Genomic DNA, 25,785 nt, shown 5'->3' with positions numbered 1-25,785 from the left:
TTTTAAATTCAATTTAATACAAACACCCTTCCTAGAGACAGTGCAGTTAAAAAGAGAACAATCTCCTGAAGGATCCCAGGAACTAAGCCGCATTGACTCACATAAGAGCACTGAACAAATGAATGCCAGCTTTGGCCTATTTCAGGCTTGCTTGTCAATCCTGTCACTGCTGACTGGCCCAATGAAACAGCGGATGGGAACCACCGTGGGGACCAGGGACACTGGAGCTCATCAGAGGCCCTGACTCAGTTCTGCCTTCTCCAACAGCACTGTGGGTCTGGCACTCTGTACAGGTGGAAAACGGAAGAGGGTGAGTGGGTAATCATGAGGGTGTTGGCCCCAGTCTGCCCACACACACAAAAAAAGAGCCCAGCTATGGACCCTCTTACTAGCTTGTCATGTGGTTTTTGAGACTGTCATCACAGAGTTTTAGCAAAGAGAAACACAGATGGGTAAGAGCATTTAAAGAGAAATTAAAAAAGGTCTGAGTTGTGCATTCAGACTTCAAACAAGCAGGTCTCCAGAAGGAAGAAGTGTTCTGGTTTTCGTGGATGACCAAAAGGCAATCTGAGATCATGTGTGCTGAGCAGATTTATCAAAGTACATAAAAACACCATTGTCTGTTTATTTCTGCATCTTTCCTAGAACCTACATGGAAAATGAGTGTAGTGACCACAAACACACAGATTGGATCTTTTACATGGCTCTGTTTAAAGTCATTAAGATGCTTTTGCGCTGACTTTGGATCCCAGAAGCTTCAAGATATAGTTGTTTTTAAAATGTAGGCTTCTTCCTCAGAAGCTGCTGGCTCCCAGTGCAGGGAGCTGAGATAGAGACTGAACACAGAAATGAAAGGGAGAAGCAAAACCGAGTTCAAACCAAGCCTCATCAAGTCGATTGCACTGAATGTTTTTGGGTATATTGTCTGCTTTAATACTTACAAATGTTTCAAACGTTTCAGTGAAGTTCCTGCAATGTTTGAGCTTTTTTTTCTTCATATCAAATTCGGCATGGGAGTGATTTCAAAATGGGAAAATATTCCAACCATTCAACAACCTTGGACAGATAAACCAGCAGTTACCTCCATGCCATAGAATGAGATTCAGGCTGTTTATGGTGATTTCTTTCCTGTGAGATGACCTGAGAAACATGATGGTTAGAACCTCAAGTCCAGAGACCCAATCTGAAAAAGCTGGAGGTGACACAACAAGATCCGGACCACCTTCTGTCTGTTCTGCTAAGAAAACTGACATGCCTGGGTTATTTGAATCGTTAAATCTCTTCTTCTTCTCCCAAACCTTTCCCCACCAGATTACCACCTGGGTTTAGAACTCCACATTTTAACTTGAAACCCTAATTCCAGAGAGACCAGCACAACTTCTGATAAAAGTCAAAACTTCAATCAGCTTAGATTAGTGGTTCCCAAACTCTTTAATGTTGTGATGCACGAAATAACAACAGAAGAGAATCACGAGCCCAATTCATGATTAATATCATGCCTGCATCATAATGGTAACGGTCTCTGAAGAGGATTACAAGACCTGACACTTAATTATTTGTGACCCCAAAGCGAGGGAACGAACATCTTAGAGATTATTTTACCTTTTTCCCTTGTAGGAGAAGACAGTAGAATTGTGCTAGACTTAATGCCTTGTTTTGACTATGCTTTCTTTACTTAAATCAATTATTAAGAAAAGGATCTTTGTGCTATTCAGAGTGAATTTAACCCTTTTTTACATGTAGTTATTTTAATAGATATATAATGTTGACAAATATCCCGACTCTCCTTTGCCTTTTTTTTTAAGCGTGAATCATTTCTTACGATGGGCAAAAGATTAGTAAGAGACTCGTTCTGATATTATGTTGCTGCTGTTGTTTTCCTTGCCAAAAACACCTGTCTAAACAGCAGCAAAGCCAAGAGCAAGTCTCGCCTGTCAGCGCTAGTGACAGCTCTTGACAAAAATTCAGCAGAGACATATCCTAAGACGTCCACTCAGGCGAAACAACAGACGTGTGCAGGAATGACCCCACCTGGGCTGTGGACTCTATAAGAGTCTCACAGCTGTTTGTGGTCAAAGAAAGCCCCATTTGAAGGCACCTGGGGGAAGATATATGTGGAAAATGTCCACTAAAAGATACTGTTTGTTTTGTTTGTCTCAGGAGTTCCAAATACACTTAATCCCTCTGAAAATGTCACGATTTTAGTGGTACTGACTACGCTACAAAAAACACTAAACTCTACCATTCTTACAGTTGTGTGAGAGCAACAAAAGGCCGGACTGTGAAGGTGATTAATTAATACAGCTTACAACCATTTATAAAGCGGTCTGTATCATCTGTCCAGAGTGGATTTAGGTGCTTTTTCAGTGAAGATTTACTGAACAAAGACCAGGTGCCTCATTAGCTACCAGAGATTAGCCAGGTCTGTGTAGATGAGGATCACTGAGGTGGTCAGGTTTCTGTCCCTCACGCTTAAATTTCATCGCATGGATCTTTAATCTGTGATGCACTCATTGGCAATGGTCTAGATCCCGTCATCTGCTGCTCACATGACCTCCTCCAGGGGCCTCTTCCTTTTGGATTTTGTTCTCAGCACGAAGTGAAATATTGCAGTGACACCCAGCCCTGAATCTGTTACAAGCTAACAAAGGTTGAGTAATGACAACTTCTGCACACATTCACCAGAGCTTGCATTGAGGATTGTAAAACTATACCTCTCAAATGAGCATCAATTGCTGTTTCAAGGTTTCTGCAAAGTTTAACAAATTCGTTTTTAAGGCCAAAACAAATACAATTTAAGAGTCATTTCGCAGTAATATGAGTCATATAAATGAGGAATGGAAAGATGTACCCATTCAATTTTAAATCTATTACTATAAATATAGTACTGCAATAATGTTGACAGCGATTCATTCATCCTGAAAAGTAATTTTGTTAAAATCAGTTGACTAATGTATACCTACATGCTTTTAGTGACTCAGAAAAAAATTTATAATTTCTTATTTTACAAAGATATACTATAATTGTATGGCAGGATTTGCTAGCACCTCCAAAGAGACTATTAATCCTTGCAATAAAGTGATATTTCAAACGAAGTGTTAAACCTCAATTCGTATCACAGGTGCTTTCAAGCTTTTAATCAGTCATTCAGCCTATTCAGAAGGGAGAAACATGCTTCTGGGCACTTTTGTGTATGCACCACACTGAGCAAGTATGTAAAAAGTTGACAAATGATGGCCTAAAGGAGATTTCTTTGGCATCATCACAGCCCTTTCTCAAAGAGCAAACTGTGATGTTTGACACCTTTCCCTGATGCTGCCTGGGCAGTCTAGGTCATCACTATCTTTACCCCAAAGTAGAAAGACTCCCATAACATCAGCCAGTTCAGAAGCATTGCCCTACTAAACTTGAAATGGAAAGTCTTTTTCTGGCTGGTGGCCAAATGCATGTTATGCTACCTTTTGGCTAACAACAGTTGCCAAAAGACTGGAGCTCCTGGATTCCCAAGTTTTGTGGTTCACTCAACAATAAAACTATCACAAAATATACAGACACTTGTTCCAGTATTTATAGAAGCCTGACGGATCCCTTGGGTCACCATGTGTTATAACAGTCAAAGCTCTTACTATTAAAATCTTTAGACTCTTTTAAAGGGCACACAAATTTATACATAAAACATTGGCACATTACTCATGACAAACATTTGACTTCCAGATGTCCATCTTCGAAGCCTAAGGAAGCTTCTAAATGTATCCTGAAAAGCCTCCTGCAGTTTTTTCATCATGGCTGCACTGTAATTATCTCTCAAGTGAGCCGTATAAAAAGAGGTGCAATAGCCTTCGAAAGGGGACACTTTCTCACACACATTATCTTTGCACATGTAATATCTGCATGCTAACCTATTAGCTGTCGCTTCATCATCACAAAGATCACTTCTTCAGATATGACCTAAATATTTTACTTTGCTCACCGCATCCAGTGCTTTGTCTGCTGAATGACCACATCATTACAATATATATTAAATAATAAACAAGGTTAGCCACCTTACAACCAGTGGGGGAAACAGGGATCATATGGAAAGCTACAGGGGGTGGTGGGGAAATGTCCCCGCTGCTGATTGCCACCTTGACATGTTCCAGGATCAAAAGGAGCGAAACATTTGTAAGGGGTGGCTTCCAGTTGATAATCCTGCAGTCAGCAAGAGGGAAGTGTGTCTAGCAGAGATGAAAAGTAGATAGCCTTACCTGTGCTGTAAAAGTGGAGCATAGAAGGCAAAGGTGAGAGCTGACAGGTCAGAAAATGATTTAATATCCATGTCAAAGCTAAAGGCTACAAGACAATCCCAAGCCAATTTATGTTCACGATCTTGTGTAAATAGAATTAAAAGATGTCAGGATCGAGGCCTGATGGGAAAACACAATCAGTAGTGGTCATCAAAGAAACGAGGCACCCCCAAAACAGGAAATTTTATAAACCAAAGTTAAGAGTTAATGTTAATATTGGTTTTACAAGAATCCATACTGCAATGGTATTTGTAAGATACCTTAAATACAATGAATGATTGAGTTGCATCATTACAGCAGTTGGAGGCCAGCAAGACATGTCTGTTGTCCATAAGAAAATGGGAAAAACAGGAAATGCGGCACTTAAGGACTCCATGTCAGGTGTAATTCAACCTGGAAAGACTCACAAAGAGAAGACAGGGATGCAATTAGAAAAGTTTATTTGTGAATGTCCATTTCTTTGGCGCTCGGACCCCAGTGGAAGACATGAATGCTGAGAATGACATGCGCTTGAATGAACATCTTAGGGTTAGATTTAGAGATGTCTTCCCCCTGGGATCCAATCCTGGTGGTGGAGTGGAGGCCTGAGGAGATTTGGAAAGACTTTGGAAGCCAAATGGTGGAGATGGGGTGGAGGAGGGTCAAAGTTCAGCTGCAGAATGGAGGGATCCATGGATAAAGATCTTTAAAAGCTGAGCCTTGAAGGATGATTGGCCAGGGGGAAATGCAGACTTGAAGCTGAAAGGTGGAGCAGAGCCACATGGAGGAGTAATTAGACGAAGCTGGAGGTAATGGTGAGTCTTCCATGTTGATTTTTCGTTTAAACTCCATTACTAAATTGCAATTCAACTCCAGGAGAAACAAAACAAACGGGGTGGGGGGGGGAAACAAATCAAAATCCCATGTCAAATGAACGTGTATGCATACGCAGCGTCTTATAATTAAACAGCACTTTGAAGACCTCAAAACTCCCAAAATGGAATCGGTTTTGTACTTACAAAGGGACAACACAAGCACATTTCGTTTTCCATGTTGCATTTTTTTATTTGGAAACAAATCTTGGTCGCTTTGTAACGTCATATACAACTATACATTCCCAAAAAGTACATTTTGTTTACATATTCAGCATTTACAGGATGTTCTCTGATCATTCAGATGAGTTACTATACCAATGCATACTTTACACCTAAAGCAACGACTTCATTTTAAGTTTTAACATCATGCCCACATATAAGCATCATGTAGAAACTGGGAAAATAGTGGCTTGCAACTCAACACATTTAAAGACGGACAAGTTAAAGAACAGACATTTAAGACAGACAGCAAAATTAAGACCTTATGCATCGTCTCCAACAGGAACCTCTATTTACTAACTGAAAGTAAGAGTAAAGCTTAAAAACTCCTGACATACAACATTTAGTTTAGGCTCATTAATACTTCACCAACACAGCATCTGGAAAAATGAAGGTGGGAATGTAAAATTAAATAAAAAGCTAAATCATTTAAATCCATTTTAAATTCAACTAAAAGAACCTGGACAATACTACTTGGCAGGACGTAGCCTGATGTTGGACCTGCAGAAAACACCAAATAAAAACCGAATTTTTATTTAAAAATAAACTTTTTAGGTGTGAGGTGAAATAACAGCACACTGTTCACATTGAGCAAGCAACTAACTGGCAAACAGAAATTGGAGATTTATAAACAGCAGCATTTTCACTTCCATGTACTTGATTTACTGGTGAACAGGATCTCAAGAAAAGTACAAAAGATGTTCACCTCTGTCTGTTGCAAAACATCCTTTATTTGCAATGTTACATAAAAAACAAGTACTAAACAGGTATTAGTGCTGAAATATACTGACTCCATCAAACTAAGAGCTAAGGCAGAAAAAAGGTTTATAAGAATGTTTTCAGTTGCTAAATTGCTCCCTTAAATAACCAGCTTTGCCTTAAAGTATAAATCAGGTAATAGCTTTAAAAGTGTAAAAGAAATTGATAGCTGCACATAAACATAAAAAAACTGATGCCATTTCTTTTCGGTAAACTACCCAAGAGCTTATTCCTGCTAAATATCCAAACTACACGGCAAGGCCTCGAAGCCACGCAGTCTGCTCTTCATCCCAGCCATTCGACTGGCGCACAGGAACACAGAGGCCTCACTCCGAACACGTTCTCCTCCAATTCACTCGAAGCTCTTAACAGACCAACACTGCCTGAAGACAATTTTACATCTTAATGCGTATGTGTGTTTGTGCTGGAGAGAATCACTGAACCACACACATGGAGCTGCGAGGGGTGTTGACTGTCCTGGCTACGGTGTCCTGACTGTAGTTCACGATGTCTGCCTTCACCACCCGCTGTAAAAGAGGAAACACACACACACACACACACACACACACACACACACACACACATGCAGTGGGTTCAAAAGCTGCTGCAACAGTTGCGATGTTTCAAAGGAAGCTGTAGTAGCAAGCTGCAGCCTCAGATACCAAAGGAATCTAAAAACTGAGATTTTAAAGTTGAAACCAGATATTTATGCACACTTCATAAAAAGGGAGCATTTTTTCTCCCTGTCTGACGTTAAATAAGACTAAACCTTTCCTGTTTTAGGTCAGTCAGGATTACCAGAAATATTTCTATTGTCCTTAATGCAAGAATATTGAGAGATTTATTTTTTTCTTCAAACATAGAATATATATTGTACATTTTCTTGGTATTTGGTAGAACTGCCTTTTAAAGTGTATGACTTGGTTCTAACATTTGGGTTGGAAAGACACATCATCATCTTGAAAAATAAAACAAGCATCTAAAATGCCATTGTCCATCCCGACATTTACTGCAGAGGTTATGACTGCCACCTGACCTGCTCCTTTACCTCATAAGGAACCCTATTTGAGATGATCCTTCCATGTTTCTTTGGAATAGCAGACCCAACAGGTCATTAAAGTCTGAAAGGGCTCTCCTTAAACTGTGGCATCATTTGCATGGTAAGACCTGTGCATGTATTCGGTGTAGAAATGCTTATTTCTGAATGTTCAGCTGGTTAATAACATAATTGTATTTTTGTTTTTTGCTACAAAGTAAAACATCAGAATGAACACCTTCCACACAAGGTAATTCCATATTTTTGGTCAGGGATTGTAAAATGTAACATTTAATGTTTTTTTTGTTAAATGTGCACAGAGTGATTTACTACAGTTGCTGACTGAGAGAACATTTGCAGTGTGCAGACATGACTGTGGTGTTGGCCTGACCCTGAATAAGCATTATCTCAAACTGCTGAGCTGTTTCTTTAACACAAGGCTCAACATGCATGCCGGGATTTTAAACTCTGGTTGAAATAAAGGTCTGGAGGTATCTGAAGGTCTAAGTTACCATGAAGACAGGTTAGTAAAATACTGCTGAATCACTTGTAACATGATGGCAGACGACATCAGGTTCTATTATATGTTTCTAGAGGTCGTATGTGGACTACAGAGACTAAACTACAACTACTACATTTTATATCTACTCAGTAACTGTAGGGACATACTTTCAATTACTGAAGCAAACAGATTTTGCTTTGCTGAGCGTTCTCCTGTCTAATCGGGCCTTCATCTTGTGGGTAGTCCACCAGCTCAGCTTTCACAATCCTCTGAGCAGTGGATGAATGCGGAGGGAAAGATGGGAAAAAAGGAACAGAACAATGGCGAGAGAGTGTGATAAGCAAGAGAAGAATGAACAGAGTCTGACTTAAGACAACAGATGGGAAAGGATGTTTAATGGTCTCAAGTTGACAACCAAAACATGAAAAACAGCTCCAGAGAGCACAGAGCCAAACTTACAAAATCAACAAGTAAGCAATGCCACCAAAAGAGTAAACAAATGTATATGCAAGCAGCAAAATATTTAAAGGCCAGCACTAATATACTTTTGTTTTAAAGAAGTTGGGAGATCATAATACTAATTAACTTTGAACAGGAAACAAAATTAAAACTCAGATTAAAAACAGGATCTATAATACACAGGTCCTTCTCAAAATATTAGCATATTGTGATAAAGTTCATTATTTTCCATAATGTAATGATGAAAATTTAACATTCATATATTTTAGATTCATTGCACACTAACTGAAATATTTCAGGTCTTTTATTATCTTAATACGGATGATTTTGGCATACAGCTCATGAAAACCCAAAATTCCTATCTCACAAAATTAGCATATCATTAAAAGGGTCTCTAAACGAGCTATGAACCTAATCATCTGAATCAACGAGTTAACTCTAAACACCTGCAAAAGATTCCTGAGGCCTTTAAAACTCCCAGCCTGGTTCATCACTCAAAACCCCAATCATGGGTAAGACTGCCGACCTGACTGCTGTCCAGAAGGCCACTATTGACACCCTCAAGCAAGAGGGTAAGACACAGAAAGACATTTCTGAACGAATAGGCTGTTCCCAGAGTGCTGTATCAAGGCACCTCAGTGGGAAGTCTGTGGGAAGGAAAAAGTGTGGCAGAAAATGCTGCACAACGAGAAGAGGTGACCGGACCCTGAGGAAGATTGTGGAGAAGGGCCGATTCCAGACCTTGGGGGACCTGCGGAAGCAGTGGACTGAGTCTGGAGTAGAAACATCCAGAGCCACCGTGCACAGGCGTGTGCAGGAAATGGGCTACAGGTGCCGCATTCCCCAGGTCAAGTCACTTTTGAACCAGAAACAGCGGCAGAGGCGCCTGACCTGGGCTACAGAGAAGCAGCACTGGACTGTTGCTCAGTGGTCCATAGTACTTTTTTCGGATGAAAGCAAATTCTGCATGTCATTCGGAAATCAAGGTGCCAGAGTCTGGAGGAAGACTGGGGAGAAGGAAATGCCAAAATGCCAGAAGTCCAGTGTCAAGTACCCACAGTCAGTGATGGTCTGGGGTGCCGTGTCAGCTGCTGGTGTTGGTCCACTGTGTTTTATCAAGGGCAGGGTCAATGCAGCTAGCTATCAGGAGATTTTGGAGCACTTCATGCTTCCATCTGCTGAAAAGCTTTATGGAGATGAAGATTTCATTTTTCAGCACGACCTGGCACCTGCTCACAGTGCCAAAACCACTGGTAAATGGTTTACTGACCATGGTATCACTGTGCTCAATTGGCCTGCCAACTCTCCTGACCTGAACCCCATAGAGAATCTGTGGGATATTGTGAAGAGAACGTTGAGAGACTCAAGACTCAACACTCTGGATGAGCTAAAGGCTGCTATCGAAGCCTCCTGGGCCTCCATAAGACCTCAGCAGTGCCACAGGCTGATTGCCTCCATGCCACGCCGCATTGAAGCAGTCATTTCTGCAAAAGGATTCCCGACCAAGTATTGAGTGCATAACTGTACATGATTATTTGAAGGTTGACGTTTTTTGTATTAAAAACACTTTTCTTTTATTGGTCGGATGAAATATGCTAATTTTGTGAGATAGGAATTTTGGGTTTTCATGAGCTGTATGCCAAAATCATCCGTATTAAGACAATAAAAGACCTGAAATATTTCAGTTAGTGTGCAATGAATATAAAAAATATGAATGTTAAATTTTCATCATTACATTATAGAAAATAATGAACTTTATCACAATATGCTAATATTTTGAGAAGGACCAGTATGTGTGGCCTATCATTCATTTATCAGACGGTTTAAACTTAATTATTAGTTCACCTAATGATGCTGAAAAATACAAAATATGACTTATGTGGTTCTCGATCCATCTTATTTTCTTGACCAATGAGTACCGGTAGACTGATGAGTTTTAGGCTGAAGTCAGGGTCCTTATTTCTAATTTAGATATAAATAAGTCTATATTTGACGGTGGTTTAGAATGAAGTCAACCCTTTCTTCTGCATCACCACTGGAGATCAGTCTGAATGCTGAATTTCCCCAGTTGCTCATCTGATTAATGAGCCGCCGAAGCCTAGTGTCGGGGTTACCGAGTCATGTGTAGCCTCACTATCTGATCCGGCGACAGAGAACCAAGACGGAGTGGGCTGCCAGGCAGATATAATACTGTTGGGGGTTGTGACCTCTGTGTTCAGCTCTCTAAACATGACAGCTGATAATGAGGCTTTGCTGGGCCCACAGCTACACCCAGAGCCGTGACCTGCTTGAAGCCTCATCTCTGGATGCATGACAAGCTTTAAACTCTGTCTTCCTTTAAAAATGTGTAAACCTTTTTTTTCTTGGAAGACAAATGATAAACATTCCTTATGTATTACTCTATAACATGTTTGCTCGTTGCTTTTATTTCACCTCAGTGTTTCCCAAACAAAACAAAGATCTCAATATGTTACTTAAGTTCTAGAGTATAATTGTGATTTTTGTTTTTACAGCAATGTGTTTTTTTGCTGATAGTGATTGACTGAATTCACTACATGTGGCTCAGGAAGAGTGATTGCTGCCAAGTCAACGACTCAATCCAATCAGCTGGCCTTCCAGAGATAGACAGCCTTTTAATAATTGCTAATATATGATCAACTGACTGATTGTACTATATTACCATTAACTTAGTGAACTGTATGTACTTGAATCTGAATGTGACTATATGATTGCATTGTTTTGGAATAAACTGGGTTGATCTCAACTGAATACACATATTATTGGATATCACCTGGTTGCCTTGTAAAGTGCCCTGAGATGACATTGATGAATTGTGCAATATATAAATAAAATACTGTACAAGAAGAAAAGAAGACCAAAGCCACAGATTTGGAATACTCGCACCAAATTGTTGCACATTCAAGATACATTTTACTATAAAAGTCATTTTGACTTTGATTGTTTTTTTTTTTATGTCAGGTCATCTCAACCCTTTTCCTCAAGATGTAAAGTGCATGCTGCCAATCATCTAGCCTGACTAGTCTGGATTAAAACACTTTTCTTAACTGACAGATCTATCAAGGGAGGGCGGGGAGAGTAAAGTAGATGGACAGCTCTATTAGTGTATAGACATTTCCTGTTAGTCAGCAGCCCTGCTGGTGATGGGAGTGGATCTTGGGAATTTGGTCACTCCTTCTTCTATATGCTCTCCCTTCTATGGGGGTCCTGACCTCTCTGTAGCCCCCATGCTCATCAACCACTGCCCAGCCAGTGTGGCTCCAGCCATTCATATCAGACCCAGGATTAATGCCTCTGGGGGAGGTGACCTTGTAAATCCTACAGCTGCCACCATTGGGCACCTTGGTCTGACTGGCAAGCGGAGACCCCGTTTCATCCCAAAAACAGTGGGAGATAAACTAAATAAATCAGACAACCCATCCTAACCTCCTCACCCTTACAACTGCCTACCTTTGACCCCAGACTTCATGCATTAATGCGGTCAGCGTGGTTCTATTTACAGAAGGACCGCATCAGTGGTAGGAAGACCATCACAGAGCACCAGACGTAACAAACTTATGTTTACACAACAAAAAGTACGAAAAATCAGGGTGTGGTAACCTTTGATGACCTAACACACTCTCTGTGACCTCACTTAAGTTCAAGCATAACCCATTCACAACCCTTTGAAAAAGCATCAATACCCATTAAACCTTTCTACATTTCTTCATGTTACAACAACACATTTCTATGTATTTCAGGGGATTTTAAAGACCAAGACAAAATGGTGCATAGTTGATAAGTTAAAGGGAAATAATGCACAGTTTTCAAAATTATTTCACAACTGAAATCTGAAATGTATTGAGGCCCTTTTACTCTGAAATCGCAAAATGAAATCCTGTCCAACCAACTGCCTTTAAAAACAACAACTAATTAGTAAATAATGCACTTTTGTGTTATTTGTATGTCTTTATGTAATTTACCAGTCAGATGTTATTCAAATGTGCTGCAATCCTTTAGTTTTTATTTAGGGGTATCAGAGTAAAGGGGGCTGAATACAAATTGCTCAGCACACCACACCCAGTTTTAAAATCAGGTATCGTTTTCATTCAGCTACTTGGATTTATCATCTCTTCCCTGGAAATCATGAAACAACGTAATACTGAAGCTGGCTTGTGATTTCCCAGTGAAGTAAAGGATTATTTCACTATTTTATGACATCCAGACAAACTTAGAAGAATCTGGACTGGATTACATAATATTAAATACAAACTGTTTAAATCACAATTTCTGTTTCGTGATACTCTTATTAATAACATTCCAAAAAGTAAGAATTTCCATGCTTTGTTTGGCATCTAACACAAACCCAGGTCAAGAACCTCGGGTGTATTACTGTTGACTGTATTTGTTTCCTATTTTTGTTTTATCCTTAGTTTTCATTCTTTCCATACTTATATATACTTAGAAAACAATATCCATTTCCATACTTGTCAGGTCTGCTAGGAACCCCGATTGCACAAAATCTTAATAAAAATTGTGGTTGTTCTGTCACTATATAGGCAAAAGCCCAAAGGGGTGTCAAGCACTGTATTCGAGTACAAGAAAGACCTGAAAAGAGAGTGAACAGATTTGGTGCACTGGTTAGGAGCAAAAAAGTTGTTTAAAGAAATTGTGCTACTGCCTCACCTGGGACTGCTCTATTTCTGCTTTATTTAGCTTGATACCAAGAATTTCAGCAGCTACTCGCTGGAAACAAAGATAAACCTGGAGAAAGATAAAAAAAAATGTATAAAATAAAATAAACTTTCCATATTTTACCAGAAAAAAAACACAGAACATGACTCATCAATGGAGGGTCATACAAACCGAATCCCCCGTCTTGGCCGATATGAACTGACTGATGAGGCCGTTCTCCTGGCAGAAGCGCTGGTGTTTGTCTGCCTTTATGGTCCTCATGTGCTCCAGGTCGACTGCAGAGAAAAGACGGTCAGATGAGAGAGGTCTTACAGGCGATGGATGGACAGATTTATATGGTGGCTGTAGAGAACTCTCGCAGGGTTAACCGTTACATTTCAGAACATAAACAGAAAGAATAACTGTTTACACATGAGTTAAGATGGAAGATGTCTGCCTAGTGTACAGACATGGTGAACATAAAGCCACTGCAAAACAAAACACATTTCAATTGTTATGTTCTTTTCAAGCCATCTTCTTTAGAGGGCTTTGAAATTAATTTATGACAGGAGTTTCAGAGAAGGAATTATCAACTTTGTAGCCAAGAGATCCCATTCCCAGCTGGTGTTAAAGCTGGATGTGACACATTCCTTGGTGTAAGTTTAGCACAGGTCTACCCTGAAGCAATAAACCTCTTTTTAAGCTGAAAAAGAAAAAGCAGCCCATCTGTGGAGAAAAAGCATTTAGAACAATACATGAATGACCAAAGTCTTGAGGCTGCACTCACATTGAGAGGGTAGCTGGAGAAAAGAGTTTGACTTATGACCATGCTGGGCCTTTAAGGAGGGCGCAAGGATCCAAGAGCTGGGACCATTACCTACACACTGATCCAGTGAGAACGCACGATGACAGCATCCTTTCTAGTTATTGTAAAAATGTACCTGTTTGTTTGACTCCTGTGCAATGACACCAAGAGCTTTCCTGCTCTTTTTTCCCCCTCACTAAGGGGGTCATGCAGGGGTCGATAAGGAAGGTCACCCGGGGGTCCTGAAGCTGAAAGCAATAGCTTAGTTCTTTATTTCTGGCTTTGTGCAAGGAGGTGGCCACACCCGGGATCTGGTGCATACATATCTATGTTACCTGGAGGAGGTCAGGCTACTGTAAGGTGTAGCATTTCTCTTGCCCCGGCTTGGCGTGTTAGTCTTTGTGTGAGGTTTCATTGAAGTTGTCAAGGATTTAGCCCGTTCTCATGCCCCACAAAGAGTGTGTTTGTGAACATGTGTATGAGAAAGTGGCAGGAATAAAGGCAAAAGCAGAGAAGGTTAGATGCATGGCAAGAAGTGTAAACCCTGTAAATTTCAAAATTAATGTCTCAGTTAGTCAAATATTTTAGGGAGAATTTAGACATAAGGCCTTTTGATAACGACTCAATGTGAAGTAAAAAATATCATGTCTGTAGCTGTGCATTAACAATGTTGGCTCTAAGAGGTCAGCAGGTTATTAATTCCAGTCATTAACAGAGGAGGTACCCAGCACGCCACATGAAGCAAAAGGTGTTAATCCTTTGGACACTGCGCACTTGGGAAAAGTTATTCATCATGTGTCGCAGTCAGATTAACCGGCATTAACACTAATGTCTGAGAGCCAGGGAAGGCACATTACTGTTGGGTAAATGGAGTTTGAGTTTGTAAATTCAACCCACGCATGTGTGCAACAATGGGAAGGTCTAAGCTGCAGAGAAATCCTGAAACGGGTACATGATCTGCTTTTATACAGCATAAAAAAACTGTAGAAATGACTGTGAAAGAAGAATTAAGATGCATGAAAACAGTAAGGCTAGCCTTGGTTATTCATGAAATTGACTAAACTAATCCGTCAGCATCTATGTTTGTGTTATTTTCCTAACTAGAAAAAAAAAAAAAAAAAGATTTTCTAAAACTTTCTTTTGTAGCACTAGAGGCCTTTTTTTTGTAAATTGAACAACAGGATATGGGGTGGAGAGAGAGAGGGGAAGACATGCAGCAAAGGTCAACAGGACTTGAACCCATGATAACTACGTCGAGGACCTCCGCACATGAGTCACACGTTAAGCCCTGCGCCACTGTCGCCCCCTTCTTAAAACTTTTTTTTAACAAAAGTCACAACTATTTTCCTTCACATCGCCCGGTGTGAAAAGAAGCCCCTGGCTGCAGTCTCTGTCTAAGCTTCATTCATCCGTAGGCTCAGTCTGAGCTGCAGTTTTGAAACAAGCATCTGATTCACTGTCAAGAGGAGCTGAGTTTACAACAATTTCAAAGTTTTCAATGCTCAAAGTGGTTTTAAGTATAGGAGTACCTGACATTAGGTGACGATAGATGGAAGTTTGGTTGCCAACTGCAGAAACACAGAAGTCAAGCACAGTAAGCATCCGAGGAGACGACACAGAGCCATCAGCAAAGACAAAGCCGCCGTGGGTTTGTTGTTAAATTGCTGAATGGGCTCGATGAAGGTAGCCATGTTGTCTGTCTGCTATTTGGTCCTTTAAATAACTGTTAATAGAAACATTTCAACACCTGTTTCATTAACTGTGTGCCAGTGCGTGCAGACATTGCGCTGCTGACCAAATTAGTTTTAATCCCTTTTTTTGTGTAGATTATGTTAATATCTAAATGAGTTACATTTAAAACAGACAAAAAACATCATTTGTAAGTTACATGAAACTATTACAGTATCCAATTATTCAATTTAAAATAAACAGTTGAATTCTTCTTTTTTTTTTATTCCTGACTTGACTGAGGCCTGTTTTGTTTATGTCCAGTTCAATCTCAACACATTTGGCATTTTGAATGCTCAAGCCTTTATTTGTAAATGCATAAAAAGAGATTCACTTTATTAATTCTTGTCATGTTAAGAGTGAGATTTTATGCAGTTATTTAATGTGCAAATCTTTGTTTACAATACATCTTGTGGTATGCAACAAATGTAAAGGTTCTACGCTAGAGAACAGAAAATGTATCCAATCAGATGTAAAAAAATAAAAATAAAAAACAGCATGAAGGAACGCTAAATCTGAAACTTATTGCTCCAATGCAAAAAGAAAAAACTGCAACATAAGGCAATGATGCAACAGGAAAATGAAATGATTTACAATCTGTTTGACTGTAAGACACTGAATTATTCGGCATTTAATAAAACACTACCATGTAAGAACATTTAAAATATTGACTCAACATTGTCTTGTGCAAATTGTCACAGGCAAATGGTCTAGAAAATGCAGTTCTTTTATCATTATTAAATTATTTCAAGATAGCGTATTCTATTACATGAAAATTTACAACAAACTAAAAGAGCTCAAAAGATCGTAAAAATGTAGAATAGTAGAAAGTTAAATATGTAACTGTGAAATATATTAGAGTAGAAGTATAAAGCATTTTTTGTACAGAAATGTATTAAATGTATTGTCTTGCTTTATGCTAAAAATACACTGCAAAATGTTGAGTATTAAGCATTAAATAAAGTTAGTCCTAAAGAAATTGTAAATATCCACGTTTAGGCACACAGACTGCTGAATTTTGACCTTTTAAAAGCCGTTAAAATGTTTGTTCAACTATAACAATGAAATAAATTTACAGTTAAACAGCTAAAAAAAACCCTCACAAATAAAATCAACTTCACCTGCAAGGTGGTGTGTAAGAAGCAGATTTAATCAGTTGCTGTTCGGTAACAAGTTATTGTAGAATTTAAATTTCTCCAACGTTTTGTGAAAAGTCTCATTTTTTAATCTTACACATAGACGGTTAGCTTCATCAAAATACTGTTTATCCTGATGGAGAAGTTAACACTATCCTGTGTTTTATAAATGGTTAGGATCATGGCCTATTAGCACATATGTAGTTCCAATTAGTCACAGAATAATACTGACTTTCTTAGCTAAAATGTTTTTTAGCCTGCGGTCTGTGTAAACTGAATGCAAGACTAATCCTAGAGTTTTAGTGTTTTACTCCATTTTTCTCCCTAATGTACCCCTTTCTACTTATCAGGTCAAAACAATCTTCCTCCAGTGATCTGGTTTCCCTCTGTTTCTGTCAAACTATACATCAGCTTAACAACCTCTAGGAAGTGACTGCAAACACGAAATAAACTGTTTAGGCCTCTGAGCGAATAGAGATAGTAGAGGGGATCATCACTCGTCATGAGCGATGGCCCTCCCTCTCTCTGGTCACCATCAGTGTTTATTTAAAAGGTCTGCCTGTGGTTGGGCTGAATTACCAGACAACGGTTAGAGATGAATATCTGCTGGATGAATTAGGCTTTTACTGTAAATAATTGGTTTGTTATAGCAGTGACCTATTAAATGAGGGCAAAACCAAATGAGAAGAAAAGATCTCCCTCACAAGTCACAGGGTAGTGTTGATCTCAGCCGAGTTCCTTCATGGAAAGAATCCACTCACTGGCAGAGGCAATCACGGTGAAACCAGGCAGACTAGAGATGGGCTTTTGTGTACCTTGAAGACTTAAATTAGTGGATTCATGACCTGGTTACTGCTTTTATGAGTACTCCTATAGTGTAGTTATATAAAAATGTAATATCTGTAACCATATTTTTATTATTTCTTTGGTGCTACAAAAAACAATTATAAAAACACAATTTAAAAAAGTTACGACACACACATTTACATATTAGCACAATTTTTAGGACATATGAATAGATAAAGCACCTAGATAGATAAATAGTAAAAACAAGCTATTTACATTTAAGCCAAAAACTATTCCTACCCTCGGAGGATTTAGATAGAAACTTATTTTCAATTAACTAAGAAGTTTTTTTTCTTATAGGAAATGAGACAGGCATCTCTCAGATACTAACACAAGGTTTAGGTTGCATAACTTCTGAAAAAACAAATCTTTAATTGTATTTGCATTTTATGAAAAAAATATTGAAATTATGTATAACATTTTCAAAAATTAATGGACAAACCAAAAAGTATTAAATTAAATTAAATTCTTCTTACATTTGATGAGCAGCCTTTTCCATGTTTCTACTAGTATTTTGATCATTTATCCATGATGACAAGCTCAAAGTCTTTGAGGTTGGAAGGCCTCCTTGCCATCACCCTAATCTTCAGCTTCATCCACAAATTATCTTTCTAACTCAGGTCAGGACTTTGGCTGGGCCACTCCAACATGTTAATATTACTTCCAATCAGAAGAAACATTTTGGTAAAATTAAACGATTACTTTAAACCTAAATTTGCCAAGGTTATGACTCCTTTTGGGCTCAACTGTAAGTGGATGCATATGCAGCAAATAACGTCTTGCATGTTCTAAAATTTGACAATCACAGAACATTTGATACTTGTAGTAATAAAATAGGTGGTAATAGTACATAATATGTTCAATTTTAAAATAGTGAAAAAGTAGTTTGGCAGCAATGTGAGTCAGCCTGATTTTCTCTGCGCTGGCTTGGTTTCCATTAAACTCTAAAATGCAGAAAACATTCTACAGGTAGATCCTTCATCAAGGCCAATGCTAGTGGTTGTATTGCACAGAATCATACATCCATGACAGTAACAAAGGTGATGCTAATCCACAACTTCATGGATTTTTCCCTCCACAAAATATACAATTTGGCCTTTTCTTGCAATCAGACACACAAACTAAGAAAGATAAATGGCCAAGTACACACTTTTTTATTATTTGATTTATATGTAAAATACTAAACCAGTGGTTCACAAACATTTTTGCTTCCAACCAACAAAATGACTGCAACAGACACTTGCAACTTTGACCATCGCAGGTTAAAGTAAAGAAGCATCCAATTACAGAGGCGATTGTGGCTCAGTAGGAAGAGTAGTCGTCTTGCAATCGGAAGGTTGTGGGTTCAATTCCAGCTTCCTCCTGCTGTATGTCAATGTGCCCTGGGCAAGGCACTTAACCTTAAGTTGCCTACCAATCTGCGTATCGGTGTATGAATGTGTGAACGTTACTGAGTGCGATTGGGTGAATGTGGCTCTAGTGTAAAGCGCTTTGAGCGGTCTGTATGACTGGAAAGGTGCTATATAAGTTCAGTCCATTTACCATTTATAAATGTGTAGCAGAATGTAAAAAAGGAAAAACACAAAGCCATAGTCACCTATGGTACATGCTAGATAAAAATTAAAAAGAGACATCCTTAGGAATGTACAGGGGTTGGACACTGAAACACCTGTCATTTTAGTGTGGGAGGTTTCATGGCTAAATTGGACCAGCCTGGTAGCCAGTCTTCATTGATTGCACATTGCACCAGTAAGAGCAGAGTGTGAAGGTTCAATTAGCAGGGTAAGAGCACAGTTTTGCTCAAAATATTGAAATGCACACAACATTGTGGGTGACATACCAGAGTTCAAAAGAGGACAAATTGTTGGTGCACGTCTTGCTGGCGCATCTGTGACCAAGACAGCAAGTCTTTGTGATGTATCAAGAGCCACGGTATCCAGGGTAATGTCAGCATACCACCAAGAAGGACGAACCACATCCAACAGGATTAACTGTGGATGCAAGAGGAAGCTGTCTGAAAGGGATGTTCAGGTGCTAACCCAGATTGTATCCAAAAAACATAAAACCACAGCTGCCCAAATCACGGCAGAATTAAATGTGCACCTCAACTCTCCTGTTTCCACCAGAACTGTCCGTCAGGAGCTCCACAGGGTCAATATACACGTCCCGGCTGCTATAGCCAAACCTTTGGTCACTCATGCCAATGCCAAACGTTGGTTTCAATGGTGCAAGGAGCGCAAATCTTGGGCTGTGGACAATGTGAAACATGTATTGTTCTCTGATGAGTCCACCTTTACTGTTTTCCCCACATCCGGGAGAGTTACGGTGTGGAGAAGTCCCAAAGAAGCGTACCACCCAGACTGTTGCATGCCCAGAGTGAAGCATGGGGGTGGATCAGTGATGGTTTGTGCTGCCATATCATGGCATTCCCTTGGCCCAATACTTGTGCTAGATGGGCGCGTCACTGCCAAGGACTACCGAACCATTCTTGAGGACCATGTGCATCCAATGGTTCAAACATTGTATCCTGAAGGCTGTGCCGTGTATCAGGATGACAATGCACCCAATACACACAGCAAAACTGGTGAAAGATTGGTTTGATGAACATGAAGGTGAAGTTGAACATCTCCCACGGCCTGCACAGTCACCAGATCTAAATATTATTGAGCCACTTTGGGGTGTTTTGGAGGAGCGAGTCAGGAAACGTTTTCCTTCACCAGTATCACGTAGTGACCTGGCCACTATTCTGTAAGAAGAATGGCTTAAAATTCCTCTGACCACTGTGCAGGACTTGTATATGTCATCCCCAAGACGAATTAATGCTGTATTGGCCGCAAAAGGACGCCCTACACCATACTAATAAATTATTGTGGTCTAAAACCAGGTGTTTCAGTTTCATTGTCCAACCCCTGTATATGTTACTCCAGAGCTTTAAGATGTCCAAGGCATTTTATGGCCCACGAGCCAGATCCGGCCTGTCAGATGCCCTTTACTGGCATGTAGTGGTTAATAGGACATTCAAAATTAAACATGTATTAATAAAGTTAAAGACACATGCTAATCCACATACAGTGCTTTCATTTATTTATTATTTTTTTATTTTACTTGATGACTGCTGTGGTTTCTGTTTTGCTAGCTTAGCTACATTAGCATTCTTGTGTGCTTAGCTACATTAGCATTCTTGTGTGCTTAGTTACATTAGCATTCTTAAATAGCCAGAAAAAGATGTTCATAGACATCCAGTGTTCGTAAGGTGGGTCATGTCAGTTTTATATTCAATGTCAAGCATCCGTCATCCTGAGTTGAGTCAGTCTTTGTTAGTGTGAACTGAGTGATTGTATTGTATTGCATGAAATTAATATCTAAGGACTAGACGTAGTAGTGGCACACAGGCATGGTATACATGTAGTGTGAGAGCTACAGGGTTTATGCTACCGAAGATTTCGATATGAAAAAAAATCAAAGTATAAATGTGACGGTGTTAATTGCAATAGGAAGGTGGAGCGTAATTTACCTATTCACTTTATTAATTACCTGATTAACTTTATTAAATCAAGAATGAATTCAGCATAAAACTAGGCAGGCCACATTGATGTAAGAGTAACCTGTGCTTGTATGACTGGGACAGGAGCAAAACAGGACCACGCCATGCCGCCCCGAGCCCAGTCCTTCCACCTCACAATGTTTGCATGTGTGTCTGTGGTAATGTGAAATGTTTCAATAAATGTAGATCTGTATGTTTAAAGCAAATTAAAATTGGAGTTATAGCTTGTTGGGGGTAGACTCTGCTGTCAGCAAGCAGTGGGGTCTTGCACTCCCCAGCCTCGACCCCAAAGTACTTTTATAATCCAAAGGTCTAACATTGTGCAGCCTCATTCATAAGTATTTACTTACTGAATGCAAAAATTAGGTGGCTCTGTTTGTAGAGCACACATTAACATTTAATTATCATTATCAGAATACAGGGGAATGTTTAACCATTAAAAACAAAAAATTATTTGGGGACAATAATTACTGTTACCAACAGCCAATAAAAATCACATCTAGACTTTAAAATTAAAAATAATTTTCAACTAATTGTTATGACCCAGATCTCAACAGCAATCAAAATTATTCAGTTACTCTTTTGGCTCTGTGGGAAAAATAAATACATCTGCCTTAGAGCTATCCACTGCTGATTGGATCAATCAGGGCACACATTTTGCATCAGGTGAAAGTTAACAGTGTGACCTTTCATACTATATTTTATATATATTATATATATATATTTACATATAAAATTTTCAAAGATCCAACAATGGTAAAACTATAAGATAATAGGTTAACATTGGCTAACCAAGCTGAAATCATACACTGAATAAGACCAGATTTTGTAATGCTTGGTGTGTTATTTAAAAGCACCCTGTGATAACAGAAACACCTACTTACTGTTCTGCTCAGCTGGCTGCTTGGGAGCAATTGGAACAGTTTATTCAGGGAGCAACAGCCAGAGAATAAGCTTGAAATAACACCGTTAATTGGCGGCAGCCCAGTTTCAAACCACACAGGTGTTGGTGCGTTAGGGAGTTATGAGGACTTAAGGTGGAATGTATGAAGTGTGTCCTCTCCTATGTGTTTGTGTATGTTAGTAACGGCTGGTTGTGAGTGTACAGTCAGACTCAAGGCTCTACAGGGTCATATCCTATTAAGTGAACGTTACAAGGTTGAGCTTAATCAACCCCAGGGGAGAACCTATCACTTCTAACATTACCTCACACTATGCCTTTAAAACCCTGTTGCCTCAGATTCCCTAAAGTATTAACCAGGAATCTATTAGACTGCATAAAAAAAGGCAAGGGCAATCAACTTTAATTCAGCTCTTAATGGCATGACTTAGTCCAATTCTTTACTTAGATCTTAATACACCAATGACAAACAAATCTCCAGCTCTGGCATTTAAAGATACCATGAATAAAAGAGCTCTACTGCTCTTTCATGGCATCCATAGATGGTCCAAATGTGTGGAGAATATTGCTTTGACTTTTTTCATGACCTACATTTAATGTATTAATATCATCACTTCACAACATAAGATTTCTTTCAAAGGACACATTTTTAACACAGAATATACTGTTTAGTGATGCTTGGAACTCTGTATGGAATGCTCACCGCTATCAAGGTAAACCAAGGTTTCAGAATTTATGGTTTTAAAAATGCTAAAACTTTCCATCATAACATTGCTACAGTTCCAAGCTCCTTCAGTAAAACGCCAGCAAATGTCCCAGAGTGATTGGAGTTTCCTTCAGCTGTTTGAGCCATACAGTAACGCAGTGCCATCCTCCCCCGCCTGTTGCTGTGAACTGTCTATCAGCTGGCTTAAAGAACACTGCTACACTTTTCCCTTGCTTAAAAAATGATGCAAATCCATCTGTTTAGAAATATTTGCAGTCATAAAAAACAGAATTGTGCTGTTAAATCTATAGAAGCTTTAATTAAGATAAGGCTGTTTTAAACCCCCAGCTGGCAGGCTACAAGTGGCATGTTTGCAAAGCAGCTGCCTGCTTTGCAAACATGCCACAACTGCATACTTTACAGTTGTAAAGTATGCAGTTGTATGAACATTATGCCCCAGAGATAAATTATTAAAATTATATTTATAGAGTTGAAAATACAAAACTTTGCAAAGAAGAAATCAACTGCAGTCAGAGGTAATTTTTGTACAGTGTAATGGCCTGAGGGGGGAAACATTTCCAGTAACGTAGCTGCGGCAGCAGAATATAGCAGTGTGTTTGACAAGGTGCTCTGCTGCTCGTCCAGTGCTGAGAGGGTGGTCAAGGTTATCCATGATAGATAACCTAAACTTATTAATTAATCCAAAGATTTGTTGTTAGAATTGGAAGTTCAGTCCTAATCAGAATCAGAATCAGCTTTATTGCCAAGTTCGTGCATACAAACAAGGAATACACTTTGCTCTTTTGTTCTGTTTTTGCATTACAGAATATACAAATTTACAATGACTATATGATGACTATAAACCTGCTCCTAGTAACATCTTTTTACATAAAATTTAGTATTTAAGTCTTTTTACTAAAATTAAAACAATTTTGAAAACATTATTATAGCTGCTATGATCAATATGTTTGATTATTTTTACAGCAGTGGGAATAGGCATTGCTTTTCTAATTTGAATAAAGGCAACTAGATAAGATTGTAAAATTCTTGGGATTTTCAATATTGGAAACCTGCTGTGGGAATTTATGAAATTAAACAGGAATAATCCTAGAATTTAAAATATTGAAGGTTGCGTCTTAACATGCATTTTATATAAAGATGGGGAAACAAAACTTTAGCACAACCTTAACTACAAAAACCTGTTTTTATACAAGTACAATTCAGTAAACCTATTCAATTCCTCCATCACGTGCAGAGATTGAGGCCACACCCCCTACATGTACAGTGCATTCCTCCAACACATACATAGATGATTTCTACACCCCTGGACTACTGAGATCACATTTCTGAGCCCAGAGTATAAGACTGTTGTTGCCACACATTTGAGCCCGTGAACTACACAGAGTGGAGTACATTTTGATATCATGGGGCAAATAGATTTGATGCATAATATTAATGTTTAACTCACTTCTCCGCCCCTTTGCAACATTAAAATTGGATAATATTCAAATTTTTTTTATCACACCATGGGAATCTCAAACGTGCCCATGTCTAATTGGAACAAACTGGAGGTAGGACATGATGCAAAACACATTCCCAAGTAAAATCAAGGTGCTTTGCGTACAGAACAGACTAAAGAGGCTCACTGCCTATATATATTTATTTTGGCATATCAATAACACAATTTACATCAAAACAATAAAGCAATAATCATTAAGGTAACTATACAATCATGCATTCAGCCACATAAGTTTCTTAAATTTCACCACAAACTTTAATAAACCTAAAAACGCCACAAGACATAACAGTATGTGCACGGTCACTTAGCATCTTAAGTAATCCACACTCATATATAACTGCAGGGGTCTAAAAAAAAAGTAACAGAGTCATTTTTCCTCAAGTAAGATTAATTGTGAGTGGCATTTTATTCAGTCAATAAACGTCCTGCTAGAAGATACAGGGAAATGCTCAACAGTTTAAAATGTCCGTAAAAGTATAATAAATCATCCTTGTGTGATGTGTGATTGAATTAGACACCGATTTCACTTTCATAGCACATGCGGCTAATGAAACAAAATAACTGCTGATTTTTATGTGAACCATTTAAATGACTTGAGTCCAACATGACTCAAAGAGAGCTCTTAAAACTGTGGTTTTTATACCCAGAGTAGAATTATCCTTAACATATAATGCACGCAACATAATACAAAAAAGGGCTACTTTTCTCCCTTTCTGAAAATTACACACTGGTGCTTATTTTCCCATTCGAGAAATGAAGTTAAATAAAGAAAAGTTTCAACAATTTGCTTTTATTTTTCAGACAAAGTAGCCAATTAGAAAACAGATAATAGTCCATTTTATTAGAATGTAACAGTGTACATATTGTCTAGATAGTTTTGCTTTATTTGTTTTAAAACCCTTAATTTACTGAAAGAGTTTTTGAAATGTAGTAAAGCCCTAACAACCAGTTACAGAAAAGGAAAGTAAAATTAGAGCAGAAATTTTGCTGCCAAATGAGTAACAATGTTTTACTGCCTTTAGACATTGCCCAACTTAACCTAAACTCACAGAAGAATAATTAGAAATAATAAGCAGTATGTTTAAATGACAAGGTAAGTGGATAATATTATCTTGACTTTTCTGAATAAGTACAGACAGATGAAGTGCTGTTAGTTAGCTGGGTGTTGTCAAGGAGAGCGGGGCCCGTGCAGGAGTCCTCGGGGGGTTCCTTATAGAGACAGAGCGCTCTTTGTGCAGCGGCGCCCCAGCCCCGGTGGGCTTCAACGGGCCAGCACCGTCGGGGGACTTGCTTTACTCTAGGTCAGAAGTGTCCTGTCGACAGCTCATTGATCAGAGATCATCTCGACATTCGATCGCTGCTCGCGAAATAATGTGCGGACACAAACACGGGTGTAAACACACGCAGTCACATATACACATGCATTCACACTTTAGAACATAATCAGATACTCCACTGCAGCAAGTAAAACAATGTGGTCATCTTCCCCGGTGAGGGAATGTAAAACAGAGTGTCCAGCGGTAGCTCTGCAGGCAGAGAGCGAGTTGGAGTGCCGGGTTGTCACTGGTATAGTAAAACATGGGGCCAAGGGCCTCGCAGGCTGGGTTTACAGGCTCCAAGGACTCATGAAAAGTGAACAAAAAGCCCAGTTCTGAGCCGACCGCACAAGAAGCAGTCCGGGCTTTCACTGGCCATGTCCATTGCTCTCTCCTGTTGCTGTTAAACTAAGTGGACTTTTATGGCAAAGCAGTGATGGTTGCCTCTGTGAGCCAGCACCATAACTATAATAATTATACAAAGCAGGGGAAGGTTTACAA

General features: G+C 39.1%; 1 protein-coding gene across 4 annotated transcripts in view; it reads right to left on the bottom strand.

Moving 5' to 3' along the window:
• Positions 1-5,301: 5,301 nt before the first annotated feature.
• The window catches only part of rab28 (RAB28, member RAS oncogene family), a 40,899-nt gene continuing 20,415 nt past the window's right edge, over positions 5,302-25,785 (bottom strand). For 3 of the 4 annotated variants that reach the window (XM_047353843.1, XM_047353844.1, XM_047353846.1), the window contains 4 exons: positions 12,976-13,079; positions 12,796-12,873; positions 7,821-7,922; positions 5,302-6,642 (listed from right to left, as the gene is read on the bottom strand). In XM_047353843.1, coding sequence (XP_047209799.1) covers positions 7,827-7,922; positions 12,796-12,873; positions 12,976-13,079 — 278 coding nt within the window. In that variant the 3' untranslated portion in view covers positions 5,302-6,642; positions 7,821-7,826. The remainder of the gene's footprint in view (positions 6,643-7,820; positions 7,923-12,795; positions 12,874-12,975; positions 13,080-25,785) is intronic. The other variant, XM_047353845.1, reaches the window with a different exon arrangement.

This window comes from Girardinichthys multiradiatus, chromosome 23 (genome assembly GCF_021462225.1).
Source record: "Girardinichthys multiradiatus isolate DD_20200921_A chromosome 23, DD_fGirMul_XY1, whole genome shotgun sequence".
Lineage (NCBI taxonomy): Eukaryota > Metazoa > Chordata > Actinopteri > Cyprinodontiformes > Goodeidae > Girardinichthys > Girardinichthys multiradiatus.
This window is presented reverse-complemented; position numbering and strand designations above follow the sequence as displayed.